The sequence below is a fragment of the Madurella fahalii genome (genome assembly GCF_045866475.1).
Source record: "Madurella fahalii IFM 68171 DNA, scaffold_2, whole genome shotgun sequence".
In the NCBI taxonomy this organism is placed as follows: domain Eukaryota; kingdom Fungi; phylum Ascomycota; class Sordariomycetes; order Sordariales; genus Madurella; species Madurella fahalii.
Genome location: NW_027263972.1, coordinates 856,203 through 872,963, shown reverse-complemented (window position 1 = coordinate 872,963; position 16,761 = coordinate 856,203). Strand labels below are relative to the sequence as shown.

Below are 16,761 nucleotides of genomic sequence, written 5' to 3'. Positions count from 1 at the left end.
GCCAAGGAAGAATACCCATTATCGTAGAGCTCAGTCAGGTCGCGGGTAGAAGGGGGGGGGGTTAACAGAAAATCCTGCGTGATTGGGTCCCACAGTAATATGCCACCACTCTCACCAGCCTTAAACACGTTGCTGGTCTAGTACTCAGCCTCGATCTCCTCACCTTCCATCGAGTCCGCCGCAACCTCCTCGTAGTCGCGCTCCAGAGCCGCAAGATCCTCGCGTGCCTCGGAGAACTCACCCTCCTCCATACCCTCGCCAACGTACCAGTGCACGAAAGCGCGCTTCGAGTACATGAGGTCGAACTTGGACGACAGCGCCGACCAGGCCTCGGCAATGGCCGTGGTGTTGGAAAGCATGCAGCTGGCATCCGGTTAGCGATGAGCCGAAAATAGCACAGAGTCGAGCGAGAACTTACACAGCACGGTTAACCTTGGCCAAGTCGCCGTTGGGCACCTGGTGGGGAGGCTGGTAGCAGATACCGAGCTTGAAGCCAGTGGGGCACCAGTCGACGAACTGGATGGTCCGCTTGGTCTTGAGCGTGGCGACGGCGGCGTGGGCGTCGTTGGGAACGACATCTCCGCGGTACAGAAGGCATGTAGCCATGTACTTGCCGTGGCGGGGGTCGCACTTGACCATCTGGTTGTTGGGCTCGAAGCAGGACATGGTCATCTCCTGGACCGAGTTGGCCTCGTGGGCAGCCTTGGCAGCCGAGATGACGGGTGCATAAGCGACCAGAGGGAAGTGGATACGCGGGTAGGGGACCAAGTTGGTCTGGAACTCGTTAAGATCGACGTTGAGAGAGCCGTCGAAGCGGAGCGACGCCGTGATAGAAGAGACCACTGGGACGCGTCAGCCGTCAGCCGTCAGCCATCATGCAGAGACAAACAGAAAGCGCTATAGTCCTTACCCTGAGCAATCAGGCGGTTGAGGTTCTCGTAGTTGGGGCGCTCAAGGCCCAGGTTGCGGCGGCAAATGTCGTAGATGGCCTCGTTGTCGACCATGAAGGAGCAGTCAGCGTGCTCAAGGGTGGTGTGGGTCGTCAGGATCGAGTTGTACGGCTCGACGACCGAGGTGGCAGTCTGAGGAGCGGGGTAGACGCAGAACTCAAGCTTGCTCTTCTTGCCGTAATCTACCGAGAGGCGCTCCATGAGCAGAGCACCGAAGCCGGAGCCCGTGCCGCCGCCAAACGAGTGGAAGACCAGGAAGCCCTGGAGACCACTGCAGTTGTCGGCAACCCGGCGCACCTTGTCCAGGACCTGATCGATCAGCTCCTTGCCGACCGTATAGTGGCCACGGGCGTAGTTGTTGGAGGCATCCTCCTTGCCGGTGATCATGTGCTCGGGATGGAAAAGGCCGCGGTAGGCACCCGTGCGGACCTCGTCGACGACATTAGGCTCGAGATCACAGTAGATCGTCCGCGGAACATATTTGCCGTTGCCTGTACGTGCCCAGATGATTAGCGTGCTCGTCCATGGCCAACAGCTTGCTCGGAGGGGGATGACGCCTACCAGTCTCAGAGAAGAAGGTGCTGAAGCCCTGATCCGGATCAGCGGCCTTGCGCTCCTCAGTGAGGAAACCGTCGGGCTAAAGATGCAATAAGTCAGTAGCAGACCTCAGAACAATAAGTCCGGGGAAGCACATACCTGGATTCCGTGCTCGAGGCAGTAAAGCTAAGGTACGGTCAGCATCGCGAGCAATAGACGATGATGCGGGCAGGGCGCCCCCCCCCTCCCCCGCCGCCGAACAAACCGAACGGCTGCGACGAAACAAGCATACCTCCCAGCAGGAATTGGCGATTTGGCAACCGGCCTGGCCGACTAGACACAGAAAAGTCAGTATAACGGTGGCAAAAGTCTAGAGTCGTGTGCCGAGCCGCTGGTTTGCGTCGAAGCGCCGGACGTCAACCGATGCGGTGAGGCCGTGCCAACACTCGAGAAAAAAAATTCAAGCTAGACGGTGCTCGACATACCGTTCAGGCTGATAATCTCACGCATCTTGGTAGCGAGGTCGGGATTATGTGCAAGTCAATAATGGATAGAATGCGTAAATCAAACGGCAACTCAAGGCCCAAAGGACGACTTGCAAACTGTCGGAGAGTGGAAAATTGAGGTTTAAGCAGAAGCCTGGAGGTCCCCGGGTCAGGCTTGGGTTAACTGTAGTGGGGAAATTTGATTGTTGACGGTAGCGTTCCCGATTCAGGAAAGCGCGCTTTCACTTGACCGCGATTTCTCAGCCAGTCGTGCAGCTGGCGCCGTGCTCGTGTCACATAATGGTCCGTGCGGCGCATTAACGTCCTTTGCTTACCAAAGCACTGGGACCCTTCAAGTCACCAACTGGCAGGGTGTGTTGGCGGCTGCAGTTCACAGTTTTGAGCCTGCAGAGAAAGACATTCCCGAGAGCTGTCTCACTCGCCTCTCCCGCTGCAATAAGGGGTTCCAGGGGATGCGCAGGAAGGGAGTAAACCGACCAGAGTCAAATCACACCTCTGGAGAAGAAAAAGGGGGGACCATGACTTGGCTGGGAGTGATCGGCCAATCTCAATGTGCTGGGCCCATAATTTCGTTGCCGACCGGCTTTCGGAATGATCGACATGGTGCCACTGTCCAGGCCCAGAACTGAAGGGTGGGAGCTCGCGGTTTGCACCTCACTATCACAGCACACTTCAGCAGCAGCAGCTCAGGCTTTGCAAGTGATCAGCCCGTCCAAGAAATCTAAGTTACCTACGTAACAGATTTTTGTACATCAGCATCAAATAGAATGTGAATATATAAACATTGATTGCCACACATACAAACACAGTGCGCCTATATACATCACATGACATTGAACTTATATTCCCAACAAGAGCATTCCCACCATGTCCCCTCATAGAAACCGGCCAGCCAGACCGAGACTGGCTTACCCGGCCAGAAACGCCCTCTGCGCATTCCTCGCCTGCTCCGAGCTGAACGCATCCAGCTTGACCGCCACCAAACAACACTCGACGGCCGCCTTGCCGTTCTTGGACCCCTGAATCCTCAACCGCCACTGGCCCGTTCGCACGATCCACTCGTCCATCGCGCCGCCCAGCGCGTCCAGCCGCCTCCGCTTTCTCGAAGCGGACCCGGGCCCGGGGACCGACAGCTGGGCGGCGCCCACCATCGGCGACGACGACGACTCCAGCCCTCCGGCCGAGGACGGCGCCGAGACCGACATGGCGCCCAGCGGCTCCTCGTCGGCGGGCGGGGCCCACGGCTTCCCGTCCAGCGTCACGCTCGCCTCGGGGTCCATGACCACCTTCACTAGGTCGTCGCTGAGCGGGGTGTTGCCGGGGGTGGCGGGCTGGCTGCTGGCGCCGCCCTTGGCCATGAGCAGGCCCAGCGGCTGCGTGGTGGGCGGCAGGTTCAGCTTGGTGGCGACGACCTCGAACATCTTGGCGACGCGGATCCGCGTCTCGCCAAAGAACTCGGCCCGCGCGTACCCGTGGCTCGGGCCCAGGCCCGAGAAGTGCAGCCGGGTGCTCTCGTCGCCAATCTCCAGCACCAGCTCGAACGCCCGGTCGTCGACAAACGGCCGCGCGTAGTTGACCCACCCCGCGAGCGGGTCCACGCCCGTCGGCTCGTTGGCGACAGTGATGCCGCTCTTCAGGATGTCCTTGAGGCGGATGACGATCTCCTCCCTCCGGCGGGCGAGGTTGAACGAGATGGAGTGCGGGATGAGCCGCTGCTCGAGGCCCTTGAAGTTGAAATAGCGGCAGTCGCGGAGCAGCTCGGCGCGGTGCGTTTCGCTGCGGATCTCGACCGGATAGCCGCGCAGGAAGTGCAGGAGCTCGGCGAAGATGTCGGCGCTGCGGCCGGGCACCGAGGAGGGGACGATAGACGGCGGGCGCAGAAGGCCTTCCCGGTCCAGACCGGGGAAGAGCTCGTCCGGGCCTGAGAAGAAGACGGCGAAGCCGAGGGAGAAGAAGTTGGGCGAGTTGCCCGGATCGGTGAACAGCTCGCGCGGAATCTGGAATTGGCGCTGGCCGATAGTGGTGAAGATGGATTCTTCGTAGAGCTGCGACATTAATTTGGGGACTGGAAGAAGAATGTTAGAATGGGATGCTTGTAAAATAGTAGTACCAAGAGGGGCACTCACGGCTGTAGAACTGTGCGTCGGCAAACAGGCGCACAAAGTGCGTCGAGTCTCGGGGTTTTACATGATACCCCTGGAGGTGTAACGAGATGTCTTTGAAGGTCACCGGGTCCCGGTCGATATAGAGTGTCCGGATGGCCAACGAGATGTCCTCTCCATTTTCCTCGGCCTGGCTGATCTGGCACTTGAAGTATTGGGAGAAGTACGAAGGTGCTGCGGGGCGTCTGTCAGTGAGCCAAATCCCATCGTTGACGCGGATGGAAAGATCTATAGCCGGGATACGAGCGACACGGCACCAGACCGGAGTGAGAGGGGCCCACACACCATCAGACGAAATTGATGCGCCGGAGAGCTTGAACAGCTCCGAGCCGATTTGTATGGGAAAGACCCGCTCATGCGGGAGGATTTTAGGAATGCGACTAACAAGTTCGGCCGAATTGGAACCGAAAGGCTGGTGCTGCAGACCCGTCTGTGCCGAATGGGGTTTGTGTTCGCCTCCCGGGTTGGCCATGTTCGCCTTTTGGTGAGCTTTCAGCTTCGATCAATGAGCGTTGCGCGGCCGAATTGGCGCCGGATTCATGATGGATAAAACTGCCTGCAGTGCTGTCTCACAAATCCCAACCAACAGTCACCATCGGATGCCAAGTCCACCGGTCGTTACACAGGGCAAAGCCGTCATCGTCAGGCAGAACATCAGAGTCGGGAATGTCAGCAAAGGGGACTCGCAAGCCGTGACAGCAGCCCGTTTCTCACGATGGGCGACAGGGTTGCATTTGATCCCGCAGCTGGTGGCATTTTGTGGCTCGTGCTGTGGCATTCTCTCCGCCGGCGCTCGAGCCACATCTTCGGTCAGTTTCCGAGGAAGCGTCCCGCCGTCAGCACGGCACTCGACGGGTTTCCACTCCACCGGTATCTCGGCGATCTTAGAGATCAATTATCTGCTTCGGAGACCCCTATAATTGTGAGATCGAGCTTGTCGCTGCTCGTACTCTCCATGCCCACAGTCTCAGCTCTCGGTTGGTTCCACCGCGGAGAAATCGTCGCACTCTACTGCCCAAGGCCAGAAATGAAGGCGAGGCTGTTGCGGGGTCCAAGATTCGAGCTCTGGTCCCTCGCCATTCCAAAACGTGATGGAAACGAGAATTCTAATCACCGAACTAACCGTGCCCTTACTTGTGTAGACGGGAGAAGCGTCCGGAAAGTGGGCAGCGGAGGCCTACAGACCGCGCAGACCGCGCACAGAGACCAGGCTGTAGGTGGATGGTGTAAGGTCCATGCCACGGTAGGGTGCGGCAGCGAGTAGCATGACAAGAATTACCCAGGCAGTCTCAGTTTAATGGCTGAAGAAAAAGGTGGAGTAAACCGCTTAGTTGCGGGAAAAGTGCATTGTACGCCTCCGATCACATCACCATCGCAGCATCGAGCGTCCCATCTGCCATGCACATCATTTGACGTGTCACATGTCGTCCGGATGCCCTATGCCAACCATTAGATGTTAGACAGAGTCATCGAGCCCTGGCATTGCAGTGCCTCGAGAACGCCCAAGCACCAAAATTACCTACCCAGAAGGTGTGCAAGGCTCAAAATGCAGCAGATTGCACCTTGCCGCCCGTTGTTGGTCCCGACAGACCGGAACAGACTGCCCACCCAGAAACGTTGCGCTGTCTGATTGGCAGCAGATGTGAGTCAAAACGCCGCTTGCATTAGACATGGAGGATGCCTCTTGCACCCTACTGGCGCAGCACGGCATTCAGTCAATCAGCCGTCCGTATGGAGGCCGCGGCAGGGTAGCACGCCCGTAGCCAACCTTGCGTCCGAATGGTCGATTCGACTGCCGCTCGGCCGTGGCGTTGTTGGCCAACTGCTGCACTGAGGCCAAGCGCGCTTAATCCCACTGGACAATGCTGTCGCCCGCCGGCCTTCTGCCTGGCCGCCCGAAGCACAAGGCCATTGTGGGAAGTAAAAGTCGTGTTATCGAGAGGGAGAACTGGCTTGGCCTGCATGATGGAGGGAGGGGAGTTAACGACATGTAAACAGTGAAAAGACCGGGCTCTGCCTTGGGGTTGATTGCTCCAGTGTGTTCCCTTTTCCCTCAAGTTTCATCCAGGGTCTGCTTCACATCAATCCTCACCCAGGCGTCCGTCACAGACCCGTTCTTGCTCCTTTGCCTGATTTCCCCTGCAATGTCACCTCAAGCCGTCGACGAGGCCGCGACTGACGCGGCCGATGTTGTGAATCTGCTCATGGCCCTGACGAAACAGCCTTCGGTCCAGCGCTTTACAGCCCTCGCCCAGGAGAATGAGCGTCTCAAGCAACAGCTTCAAGACCTCGACGCTGCAAATCGTGGTACTACTTTCAATCTCAGTCGTACTTGCGATGAGCTCAAGTCGAAAGACGGGGAATTCAAAGCCAGGGAAGCTAAACTGCAGAACGAGCTCAAAAATAAGGAAGCCGCATTGGAGAAGGTCACTAAGGAAAAGCAGAAGCTAGCGGAGAGCTTGGCCACGTCGAAAAAGACCGCCACAGATATAGAAGAGCAAGTGGAGAGACTCCAAACCGACTTGGAAAAGCAGGAAGAAGAATTCCAGAAACAGTTGCGTGAGAAAGAGGGCAGGCTGCAGAAGATAGACAGTTTTTCTGTCCCTCTGAAGTCAACCGACGAAGCTATGTGAGTCTTGCTTGGTAACAAGCCTGCAATCGCTGACTAGTCCTATCTAACACAATGGGGAATAGAAGCCGGGCATTACGCGCCATCTACTCATCAGCTCGTAAAGTAGCCGATACGCATTTTGCAGTCGATATACCCAGTGTTGCTTTAACATCAGACCAGCGTTCAGAGCTGAATAATTTCGGCATACCGCTGCTTTCGTCAAACACGGCACTCGCGAAGCAGATGCGAGTGGCCCTCTTCCTGCGTGTCCTGGGAAACGAGTTACGCGAACACATGTTCCAGCCAACCTACCTGCTGAAGGATGCTAAGGACCTCAACCGCATCATTAGCACACTTGCCAAAAAGAACCCCGAACAAGAATCATTTTTTCGGTCTCTTCTTCTGTCTGTTGCCGAAAGAACCCGGAATGGAAACGACTCAGTTGAGAAGGCTTGCATCGAAGACGTCGTGAACGGAGTCGACAGCCGATTGTCTCCGCTGCTTCCCGAAACAAGACGACACGGTTTCAAGTCCGACCTGCAGAGCGCTTGTGCCACGGCATGTAAGCAGTGGAAAGTGATACAGCGGTTCGAAGAGAGAATCGTTGCGGAGCTGGGACTCAATTTGGAGTCGAAATATCAGGTTGGGTGGAGTCCTCTGCCTTTCGATCTCCCGTCTGCCCCGGCAACAACTCCCAGGTCATGCCCGAATGGTGTCACGGTCGGCCCGAGTGCATCTAAATCTACATCATCGGGTGGACAATCACGGGCCGACCCATCTGATGACCTAATGCGCACTGTTGTTGTTTGGCCGGCCTTTTGTCTCTTGTCTCCGGACTCAGAACCCATCGAGACCCTGGAAGACGGTTACATACTGGCCCCGAGCTTAAGAACAGCTGCAGAAGAGGAGCTAAAGGCAGAGCTGGAAGTCGATCGACACCGCGCAAATAGGGCGAAGAGAAGGCCATCCGGGAGGAGACCGTCTGTGACTGGTAACAGCCAGGGAGGCGATGGAAATCAAAGCGGGTCTTCTTTTTTGTCAAAGGCTGGCGGTGGGCAAAAAGGCACCTGAAACGGAGAGGGGATCCGAATGGAGATATGCGACTGAGAAGGAAGCTGCGGATTGATCCGCCATGAAGGAAGAACATGTGCTGGACGGGAAGAAGTCTTTGTAGCAGATATTGTTTCGTTGGTTCGTCCAATGCTTCTGAAGTTGGTTTCAAAACAACCTTAACAACCGAATGACCGAAATTACTTTCCCAACTGGAACTAAAGCTTATTAACACTTCATAGGGCGGAACAGACGGCGAGATGGGTGAAGAACCGTGCCTTGGCCCTGCGATTGAAAAACGACGCCTCGCTGTCCAATGCGGATATTGATACTGAAAATACACAAATAAGACAGAGGCCCCGCCAGTCCCAATCCCCTGGAATCCTGAATGCAAAGCCAGTTCCCGCCAACGCCTGCCCGTGCGAGTGCTCTGTCCAGTCCCAGGAGTGATAACACGATACCCCAACAACCAGATACCAACCCTTGTCATGCAGCTCTGGCACTCAACCAGACAGCCCTCCCTCGGACTACCTTTGGAGAGAGAGAAAAAAAAAAAAAAGGCCAGGAAATACTTAACAAACGAAACCGAACAACCTAACCCTCTACACCTTAGACAAAACAAAACTCAACCCCAACCTCAGCCTCAACCTTAACCTCAACCAGCCTTCAAGTCCTCACCCGCCGAGCACTCACGCTGACGCCTCTCACCGCCCCAGCCGTTCTGCCGAGGGGCCCACTGACCTCCCGTCTCCCGCCCTCCCTCTCCTTCTCCCTCTCCCTCCCCCTCTCCTTCTCCTTCTCGCGCTCCCCACCCCCCGTCATCGTCACCTTCCTCTCGGCGGTAGGGGCTGCTGCCCTGATCCCACTGACCGCCCTCTGGGCCGCACCGGGATTCGCGCCGGCGCCCCGCCCGGCACTCCGCGCGCGGCCCCTGCGCTCCCTGATCTGCGCGAGCGCCTGCTCCCGTGTCATAGTGGGCGTCAGCGCCGGGTTGTTGATGTCGAAGCTTGGGCCGTCGGCGTCTCCCGCGGCACCGCGGGACGGCGTCCGCTGCATTTTCATGAGGCGCTGGGCGAGGTTGGGGTCGTTGGTCTCTTCGCGGAGCGGGACTTTTGTTGTTGTTACTGTTGTTGTGGTGGTAGTAGTAGCAGTAGCGGGATAGTAATGCGACGTGGATGTGTGGGGGCGTGAGTAGGCGGACGAGTCTGGGCGGATGTTCTCATCTTGTGTGGTGATGCGGGATGGTAGAGGGTCGGTCAAGGGGGCGGTGGGGAGTTCGGGTGGGGCGAGGATGGTGGTCTGGATGGGCTCTGCTTGCTCGGCCTCGGGTTCGGGTTCCAGTTCTTGTTCGTCGGCCGCTGCTGCTGCTGGGTCGGGACCGGGAGTTGTGGGAATGTTAAAGATCGGTGATGGGCCGGATTGCCGGTGCGGTGCATCCAGTAGGGATAGCAGGGATGTGCGCTCTTTGGAGAGCACGGCAAAGTCTGGAGGATCGACCGACGGGGTGCGGCGAAAATGGGGATCGCTGTCGGTCGGCGTGGGCGGCAAGCTGGGTGACACTGCTGAGGCCGACTTCACGGCCTCGGCCTCAGCCTCAGCCTGTGATACGGTCCGGAAGATGCCTTCGGCAGGGACGAAGATGGTGCTCCGTCGTGGTTCCTTCTCCTCTCTGAGAAGGTCGGTTTTGGATCGCTTGAACCTCGATTCCGTAGGTTCCGGGGACGCCCGCGGACTCTCTCTAAGGATCATCGAGTCACCGGCATCCGCGATTCTAATGAGGCTCGGCCGCTTGCGTCGCGGGCTCGACGGCTGGCGCGCGCTGGCACGTCGCAAGGATTTGCCGCTCGGGCAGACCTTCAGCTGGCACTCCACTTCGAGGAAATGGACCTGCTCCAGCGCCCGATCCGCGCGGTGCTTCTCCCACTGCCACATCATTGTGATGGCTTCGAGATCGGGTTCGCTGGCCGACATGCGCTGGCGTTTTCTGGGTGCTTCCGAGTGGCTCGCATCCTCCGCATCCATTTCGGACGAGTACAAAGGGTGCTTGCTCTCGGAGGAAATGCGCCTGACATCTTGTTGGTTCTCGGCCAACGTCTTGAATGCGTCGCGCTCCTGTTCCAGCATCTTGACCCGTTCCAGCGCCTGGTCGAGCTGCTCTTGTAACCCGACAAGTTTGTACTGCGCGGAGAAAGCCTCCTGTTCCCGTGCCTTGCTGCGCTCCCTCTCGCTCTGGAGCTCCTCCTCGGCAGCCTTTTGGGCTGCCCGGCAGGACTTGAGCTCTTCCTGTAGTTTGACGAGTGCGCTTTGGGCCTTGAATGTTTCCTTGCGCGTACGCCGAATCTCCTTCTCCCACAGTTGCTGGGTGTGGGCGTGTGTCTCTTTGGCGCGTCCATAGTTCTCCTGTGTTTAGCTGGTCAGCTCGGTCCTATCGTGCCTAGCGAGATTGAAACCAAACGTACCATGACGGCCTCCAACCTCTCGCCCACTCGGCGCTCCCGATCCTTGCCCTCCTCGACCTGCTTCCGCAGCATTCTGGCCTCTTCGCGATACCGGCGCATTTCAGCCTCGGCCTCTTCGCGGCCGAGCATGGCGCGCTTGAGGGCGGCATCGGCTGTCTTCCGCTCTAGCTGCTTGGAATGCATTGCGAGCGAGTTGAACTGGTTGATCTTTTCGTGGACGGAGCTGTCGCGTGGAGCGGCGTTGTCGGGCACGGCCATGCCGCGGTGATGCTGAAGCGTCGGAAACAGCGACGATTCGCGCTGCGCGTTGTGCGACAGCGGTTGAAGTGGCGTGCTGGTGCCGCCGGCGGCGGGGCTCGACGGTAGCGACATCGTCGAGCTGGCTAGGTGTTATTGAGATAGTGGCCGCATGCAATGCAATGTCCCTGGTCTCGCTGGCGACAACGGGTTATGTTGTCTTTGGCCAGAGCCGGCTGATCCGTTCGCGCGCGACGAGCGATGAGGGCTGGTCGGGCAACAAATGGAGCAGGGTCGCTGAACGTTGTAACGGCCAAAATGCAATTGGGAATGAAAAGGCCGCGTTATCCGTAATGTTGATCGTAGTCAGATGTGCCGCGCAGCCAAAGTGCGACGCTTTGCTGTCTCTACTGTGTATGTTCCAGGTTCTGTCGTGCTGTGCAATGGTGTGGTTCGTGCAACAACGTCAATGATCTGCTCGTTCGGCAAGCGTTTAATTTGGCAGCGTTGATATTTACCCACTCCTCCATGGAAATTCCACTGGCCAATCAGGGGCCGCTGTGTAAGCTGGATGAGAGTTGCTATGGGCGACGCGAAGCGAGATACGCGGGACAGTGGGGCACACAGCCTTGCCTGGCGCAGTGGAACGCGCGGCCCAATCGGCGCCGGAGCGGTTTTCGACTCCGGCAGGGGGGAACAACGGGAAAGTGTTCCATCCCACCTCAGCCTCGCATGCCCCGGTTAAACTACTGTCCCAAAGACATCTGGCAACATCACCGTGTCTTTCCTTCTTCTTGCATCGCTCACCCACGACCGCGGTGACCATTGATTCCGCTGATTCCCAGAATGGCCAGCTCAGAAGCGTCAGTCCGGCGCCGCAAGCCGGAGCCCAAGGCGACCCAGGATAGCTCTTCCGCAGAATCCGAGCCAATTGAGTCCGAATCTGAGGAAGAGCAGAAGCAGAAACCCCCCAAAAGAACAGCCAAAAGAGTCGGCCCCAAGGACCGAATCGACGATGACGACGAATACTCTCGCGGCACCCTCCTCCTCGACGTCTTCCGCGTCCTCACCTTCCTTTTCCTTGCCTCGTGCGGGCTGAGTTACCTCGCCTCCGGCGGCGAGACCTTCTTCTGGGGCATGTCAGACCCGCCCAAGTACATGAAACTCGACTGGTGGAAGAGGCAATTTGTTCGTTCCCTCCCCCTATCCTCCGCCCCCCCCCCCCCCCCCCTTGACCCTCCCTCACCACCAACATCCGACCCCGGTCAGCTAACAACAACTGCCCACCAGCGTGCCCCTATCTACCTCACCCCCTCCGAACTCGCCACCTACGACGGCACCGACCCCACCAAGCCAATCTACCTCGCCATCAACTGGACAATCTACGACGTCTCGTCCAACCCGCGCACCTACGGGCCGGGGGGTTCCTACCACTACTTCGCGGGGTGCGACGCGGCGAGGGCGTACGTGACGGGCTGTTTCGCCGAGGACCGGACGCCCGACATGCGCGGGGTGGAGGAGATGTTCATGCCGCTCGACGATCCCGCCGTGGACCGGCACTGGAGCAAGGAGGAGCTGGCGCGCATGAGGGCCCAGGAGAGGGAGGAGGCCGAGAGGAAGGTCCACGAGGGCCTGCTGCACTGGGTCAATTTCTTCAAGAACAGCGACAAGTACGACTTTGTGGGCTATGTCAAGCGGCCCGAGGGGTGGCCGGGGACGGAGCCGGTGCGGCGGCTGTGCGATGCTGCGGCGAAGCAGCGGAAGGTGAGGAGCGTGCCCGGGAAGGAGGGGAAATAGTATAGAGAGAGCATTTCCCTGAAAAATTTTTTTATTTTTCTTTTCTTTTTTTATTGACCTCTTGAAAACTTCCTGGGTGTCGGCTTTTATCTTTTTGTCACTGGGGACAACTGGAATAGAAGGTTGAACGGACAAACAAGCTCGCTGTAAACACATGCGCTCACATTTTTAATGCAATACTATGTAACACACGCCCTCTCCGGCATGAGACATGTACAACCATCGTCGTCGAATAGAAGAGAATAAAGCGCACTTACTGAAACAGCCCCCCGAAAAAGGTATCACTGAGCCCACCGTCATCTAAGGGGGAGCAACCCTGATCCTGCTCAACCCCGAACTGAAATCATCTCACCACTAGTATTAAAGATTCCGTCATATACACAACATCCGTGGAAACCAACCCGATTCTCATCCACTTAGAGAAGCAATGCCGCGCCGGCAACCGCGAGAAGCGCAACAGTGCCAGGAGCAGCGAGCATACCGGCAGCAGCGGTCTGACTCGGGCCGTTCCCACCGCTGGTGGAGGTCGGGTTGTTCGAGCCGCCCGTGGTGTTCGGGTTGTCGGTGGAGCCCGTCTGGCCACCCGAGCCCGGAGTGCCGCCAGGTAGGACGGTCTGGGCCTGGGCAGCCAGCTCCCTGTATCTTTCTAGCGTGCGTTCGGTGTTGTTGGCACTATTGGCAAAAAGATATGTTAGCTGGGTCCAGCCTGACGTACAAGGGAAATGTCGGACAGGGGGGCATCTTACGGCTCGTTGATAACCATCACCATGCCGTCCCCGCAGTGCCGGCCTTGGGCGCAGTAGACCCACAGGGGGTTGGTGCTGTTGATTTGGATGGTGTAGGTCGGGATCATGCCCATGGCGGCGCTGGCGGCCACGGGGAGGAAACCAGAGTGGAAGCCCGTCACGTTGCTGTTCATGGCAATGGGCTGGCACGGCCTATCAAAGGTCGACTGTGTGACGGTGTGGTTGCCCGCGAGGAACTGGAACTGCACGAACTCGCCCGGCTGCGCCGAGATCCTGTTGGGCGAGAAAGTGAGGGAGGCATCCCGGGCGACTGAGACGACCCACGTTCTTTGGGCGGATGCCACGCCCGCGAGAGCGGCGAAGACGAGTGTCGAGAGCTGCATTTTGATGTGTTTGCGATGTGTTTATAGAGACAGAAAATAATAGTGAGTGTCCGGCTCGTCGAAGGAGTGACTGAAGATATCAAGAGCGACTGGCGCTATGCAATAGAGACAGGACTAGCCTGGTCGAAGATTAAGAACGGACGACGGCGAAGGAAGAGAAAGAGAAAATGGAAATGCAGACACCCCAACTGATGCCTATCAACTGAATGAAGAGGGAAGGGGGATGGGCTCGAAGACCTGGGACACGGCATGAATTATACAAGTTTCCGAGCGCCATCCGGAAAGTGAAGGATCGTCCGATGGTACATGGCGACCATGTCGAGACGTGAGGACGGGGGAGGGGGGTGTTGCAGGGGCCAGGGTTAGCAGCGAGGGTCTTGAAACGACGAGACGTTTTGCGCAGAACTATTCGATACCTCGGCCGCCAAAGCTGCATCTCAACAAATCAGAAGACGAGATTACGATGGAAGAAACGACGCCGACGAAAACTTCTGGTGTGTAAGCGTCGCTGCGAGGGGTCTGGCTACTGACTCGGCGCAGCGGCGAGACGTGGCGTTGGGGCGACGGGACGGACTGCTCTGAGATATTCCCAAGGGCCCTGCTCACTATCGTTTCCCATTCGGCAAAGGCGGATCCTGCGCAGTCGCCTTCCCGTAGCCGCTCGGATGGCACTACCATCCGTGGGGCTGGGCAACTTGCCCAATGTTGTCGACCTACCCGATCGGAGAGAAGCAAAAAATAAACTGTGCTCGTCCCATGCTCGCTCGCAACGACCCTTCACGGTGGGCCGGCCGCCTACGAGGCTTCCCCGTCCGGTCTTCTCAAAGGCCAACTGGCAAGCCATCAGCGGCTGTAATCATGGCGAACCTGGAGACGGCCGCGGCCAGGGCAAGAAGCGCATGCCGCCTTCGCCCCGCGGGGAATGGGTGGATGGGTGGGCGGGCTCCAACCGGACGAAGCTGGAGCCGAAATAAGGTTTGCTGTTGCAGGTCGCGCGGCTGCGGGAGATGTGGCTGCTGGACAGGGGTTGGGCCTAGCCGTGCAGGGTGACAGGGGGCTGGGCACTGACTTCTGCCACAAGCTGTGACGCATGTCAAACGCTCCCGGGTTTCAGAGCCACCGAGCGCTTCGGTTAACCGACAACGCTTTTGAGCGCAAAGAACCCCGGCGCTTCCTGGACATTGCTTACCTTTTTACCTTTCTCTCAGCGGAGCCTCTTGTGTCGCGCTGGGTTACCTCGTCTCCTAGATCCGGAGGCGCTCCCTGCGGAGTGCAGAGGCCGCGACGTCGACAAGGGAAGTTTGCTTCGACAATCTAATGTTCGAAACATTTCGACGTTGTGCAGGCTTCGAAACGTGGATACAAGTTTTCTGCTCTGCTGAAGGTTGCTTTTTCATTGGCCTGCCCGGCCAAAACACCACAGACGCCCAGATCCTTGCCAAGACCCACACAGGCTTGCGCGTGGTGCAACTATCAGAAGTTGTGGACGGGGCCGACACCATCTCCGCACGTTTCCAAACAATTTAGTTTCGATGTTTCTAGCAGAACAGTTTTTCATATCCAGGCGGCCCCTTGGCTGGTATCATAGTCTCAGCTAGAGACTTAATGTATTCTCCTAAGTGATTTCGTCTCATGCCACGGGAAGCTATGATCCAGCAGACTCTGAGTGGGACATGAGTAGATATCAATGGACGGCCGGCTCAAAAGATTTCCTACTTTGCCGCTTGTGACACACAACTTTTTTCTCTGGCCGGAAAAGGTCTGTAGGTCGGGACGAACGTAGATCAGGCCTCCCAAAAGGCCACGGTCCTGCGCGACTCTACTAGTAGCCCGTTTTATCCTGCAAAATGTCCGCCAACCAGCCAAGACATCGAACCAAAATGCCTGGTACGGATCTGCTCGGCCTTGCCATCGGACCTCAACTCGGGAAGATCGCTGCAGAGACAGAAACGCGTTTGCCGAGCACAGAGTCCCTGCATAATCCTCCGGTTGGTGTCTCGACCCGCGCCCCGAGTGAAGGGATCGCCCGGTTGCCCGGTAGCAGCGCGCCCATCTGGGGTGCCCGCATTGTAGGCACGCATATAATCGCAAATAGCCGCTGACCTGCAGGCTCAACGAGTGCTTGCTTCCGTGGAGGGATTTCCGGGAGATCTCCCGCCTGACTGGCCTGCTCGGGGGTTACCTTGCCAGAACTGACGAGCACGGAGGCGGGCCTCGCGGTGAAGCCGGAATAGATATGGGACAAAACCCCACCGCAGGATGGAAGCCACATGAGCCACGGGACAAGCTGCCATCATCGTTGCCAGGAGCTCCCTTTCTCCCCACCTTCACAAATCCATCAACAACTGCGGCGCAATCTTTTCCAGGTCCTCAACCTGCCCAAAGTCAGTCAACCCTATCACGCTCCTCGCCCGGTACTCCTGGAAAGGGGAAACATAAGAAGAAGAAGAAAAAAAAAAAAAAAAGACTCACCTCCAAAAACCCCCCCTCCCGTCCCCTCTCCACCGCCGCCCTCGCAATCGCCTCCCTCACAAAGACATCCACGTAGCTCGCAACAGCAGCATTAGCATCGCGCGTGATCCTGGTCTCCTCCCTCTCAAAGAACTCGTGCAAAATCCTCGTCAACAGTTCCGGCGGGATCGTCTGCCTCTCTTCCTCTTCCTCCTCTTCCGCTCCCTCATCCGCATCTTCGTCCTCAACGTCCATCTCCCCCCCTAATGCGTCATCATCATCATCATCATCATCATCATCATGACCAGCCAGATCTACAACCTCGCGCCCAGCCTCATCATCGTCATCCTGCTGTACCTGTTGCCGCTGCTTCCCTCGGGACTGTGCGGGTTTGTCCTTCCTTCCAACAGCTGTGGCAGCATTGGAGGGGCCGCCACGTTTGCCATCAGCAGTAGATGCACTTTTTGAGTTGGCGGCAGATGGGGTTTTGCTGGTTACAGGCCGGCCACGGCCGCGAGCTGCAGATTGCTTTGGGGGCATGGTTTTGGAAGAAAGTTGGAGAATCCCGATGCGGAGTCAACTTCGGTTGGTTGTAGTGAGAATGGGAAATGTCGGAAACTCGGATTGCCAAAGCAGGCACAGATTGGCGTTTGGCGCAGGGACGGGAGTCTAGACAAGTTCCAAAGACGCGGCCCGACGCGACTGGATTAAAATACTTACGTAACGCTAGCTCTCACCTCCACAACCCGAAAACACAATCACAAGATTCAATTTCATCTCGGCTGGACCCCGTCTATTTAAACCCTACTCATCATGCGGAGTACGTAACACAATTGTAGTCTAAAGGAAATCACTCCCGTTGGATTGACCAG

The 16,761-nt window shown here is 57.6% G+C and overlaps 7 protein-coding genes across 7 annotated transcripts; 2 read left to right on the top strand and 5 right to left on the bottom strand.

Moving 5' to 3' along the window:
* Positions 1-137: 137 nt before the first annotated feature.
* On the bottom strand, positions 138-1,997 carry TUB1_2 (alpha-tubulin; the record flags this gene model as incomplete). The annotated part of the gene is made up of 7 exons (XM_071058416.1): positions 138-363; positions 419-842; positions 911-1,441; positions 1,512-1,587; positions 1,647-1,673; positions 1,780-1,820; positions 1,973-1,997. The coding sequence occupies 7 exons, from the start codon at positions 1,995-1,997 to the stop codon at positions 138-140; spliced, it is 1,350 nt and encodes a 449-aa protein (XP_070914517.1).
* Positions 1,998-2,901: 904 nt separating this feature from the next.
* On the bottom strand, positions 2,902-4,627 carry MFIFM68171_02993 (uncharacterized protein; the record flags this gene model as incomplete). Its single annotated transcript, XM_071058415.1, has 3 exons — positions 2,902-4,058; positions 4,120-4,329; positions 4,441-4,627. The coding sequence occupies 3 exons, from the start codon at positions 4,625-4,627 to the stop codon at positions 2,902-2,904; spliced, it is 1,554 nt and encodes a 517-aa protein (XP_070914516.1).
* Positions 4,628-6,299: 1,672 nt separating this feature from the next.
* MFIFM68171_02992 (uncharacterized protein) lies at positions 6,300-7,506 on the top strand (the record flags this gene model as incomplete). Its single annotated transcript, XM_071058414.1, has 3 exons — positions 6,300-6,784; positions 6,850-7,328; positions 7,409-7,506. 3 exons carry the CDS (start codon positions 6,300-6,302, stop codon positions 7,504-7,506), a joined length of 1,062 nt encoding a protein of 353 aa, XP_070914515.1.
* A 976-nt stretch (positions 7,507-8,482) lies between these two features.
* On the bottom strand, positions 8,483-10,647 carry MFIFM68171_02991 (uncharacterized protein; the record flags this gene model as incomplete). Its single annotated transcript, XM_071058413.1, has 2 exons — positions 8,483-10,216; positions 10,276-10,647. The coding sequence occupies 2 exons, from the start codon at positions 10,645-10,647 to the stop codon at positions 8,483-8,485; spliced, it is 2,106 nt and encodes a 701-aa protein (XP_070914514.1).
* A 711-nt stretch (positions 10,648-11,358) lies between these two features.
* Positions 11,359-12,309, top strand: MFIFM68171_02990 (uncharacterized protein; the record flags this gene model as incomplete). The annotated part of the gene is made up of 2 exons (XM_071058412.1): positions 11,359-11,700; positions 11,803-12,309. 2 exons carry the CDS (start codon positions 11,359-11,361, stop codon positions 12,307-12,309), a joined length of 849 nt encoding a protein of 282 aa, XP_070914513.1.
* A 416-nt stretch (positions 12,310-12,725) lies between these two features.
* On the bottom strand, positions 12,726-13,438 carry MFIFM68171_02989 (Cupredoxin; the record flags this gene model as incomplete). The annotated part of the gene is made up of 2 exons (XM_071058411.1): positions 12,726-12,981; positions 13,056-13,438. 2 exons carry the CDS (start codon positions 13,436-13,438, stop codon positions 12,726-12,728), a joined length of 639 nt encoding a protein of 212 aa, XP_070914512.1.
* A 2,327-nt stretch (positions 13,439-15,765) lies between these two features.
* Positions 15,766-16,429, bottom strand: MFIFM68171_02988 (Centromere protein X; the record flags this gene model as incomplete). Its single annotated transcript, XM_071058410.1, has 2 exons — positions 15,766-15,813; positions 15,911-16,429. 2 exons carry the CDS (start codon positions 16,427-16,429, stop codon positions 15,766-15,768), a joined length of 567 nt encoding a protein of 188 aa, XP_070914511.1.
* Between the last annotated feature and the right edge of the window lie 332 nt (positions 16,430-16,761).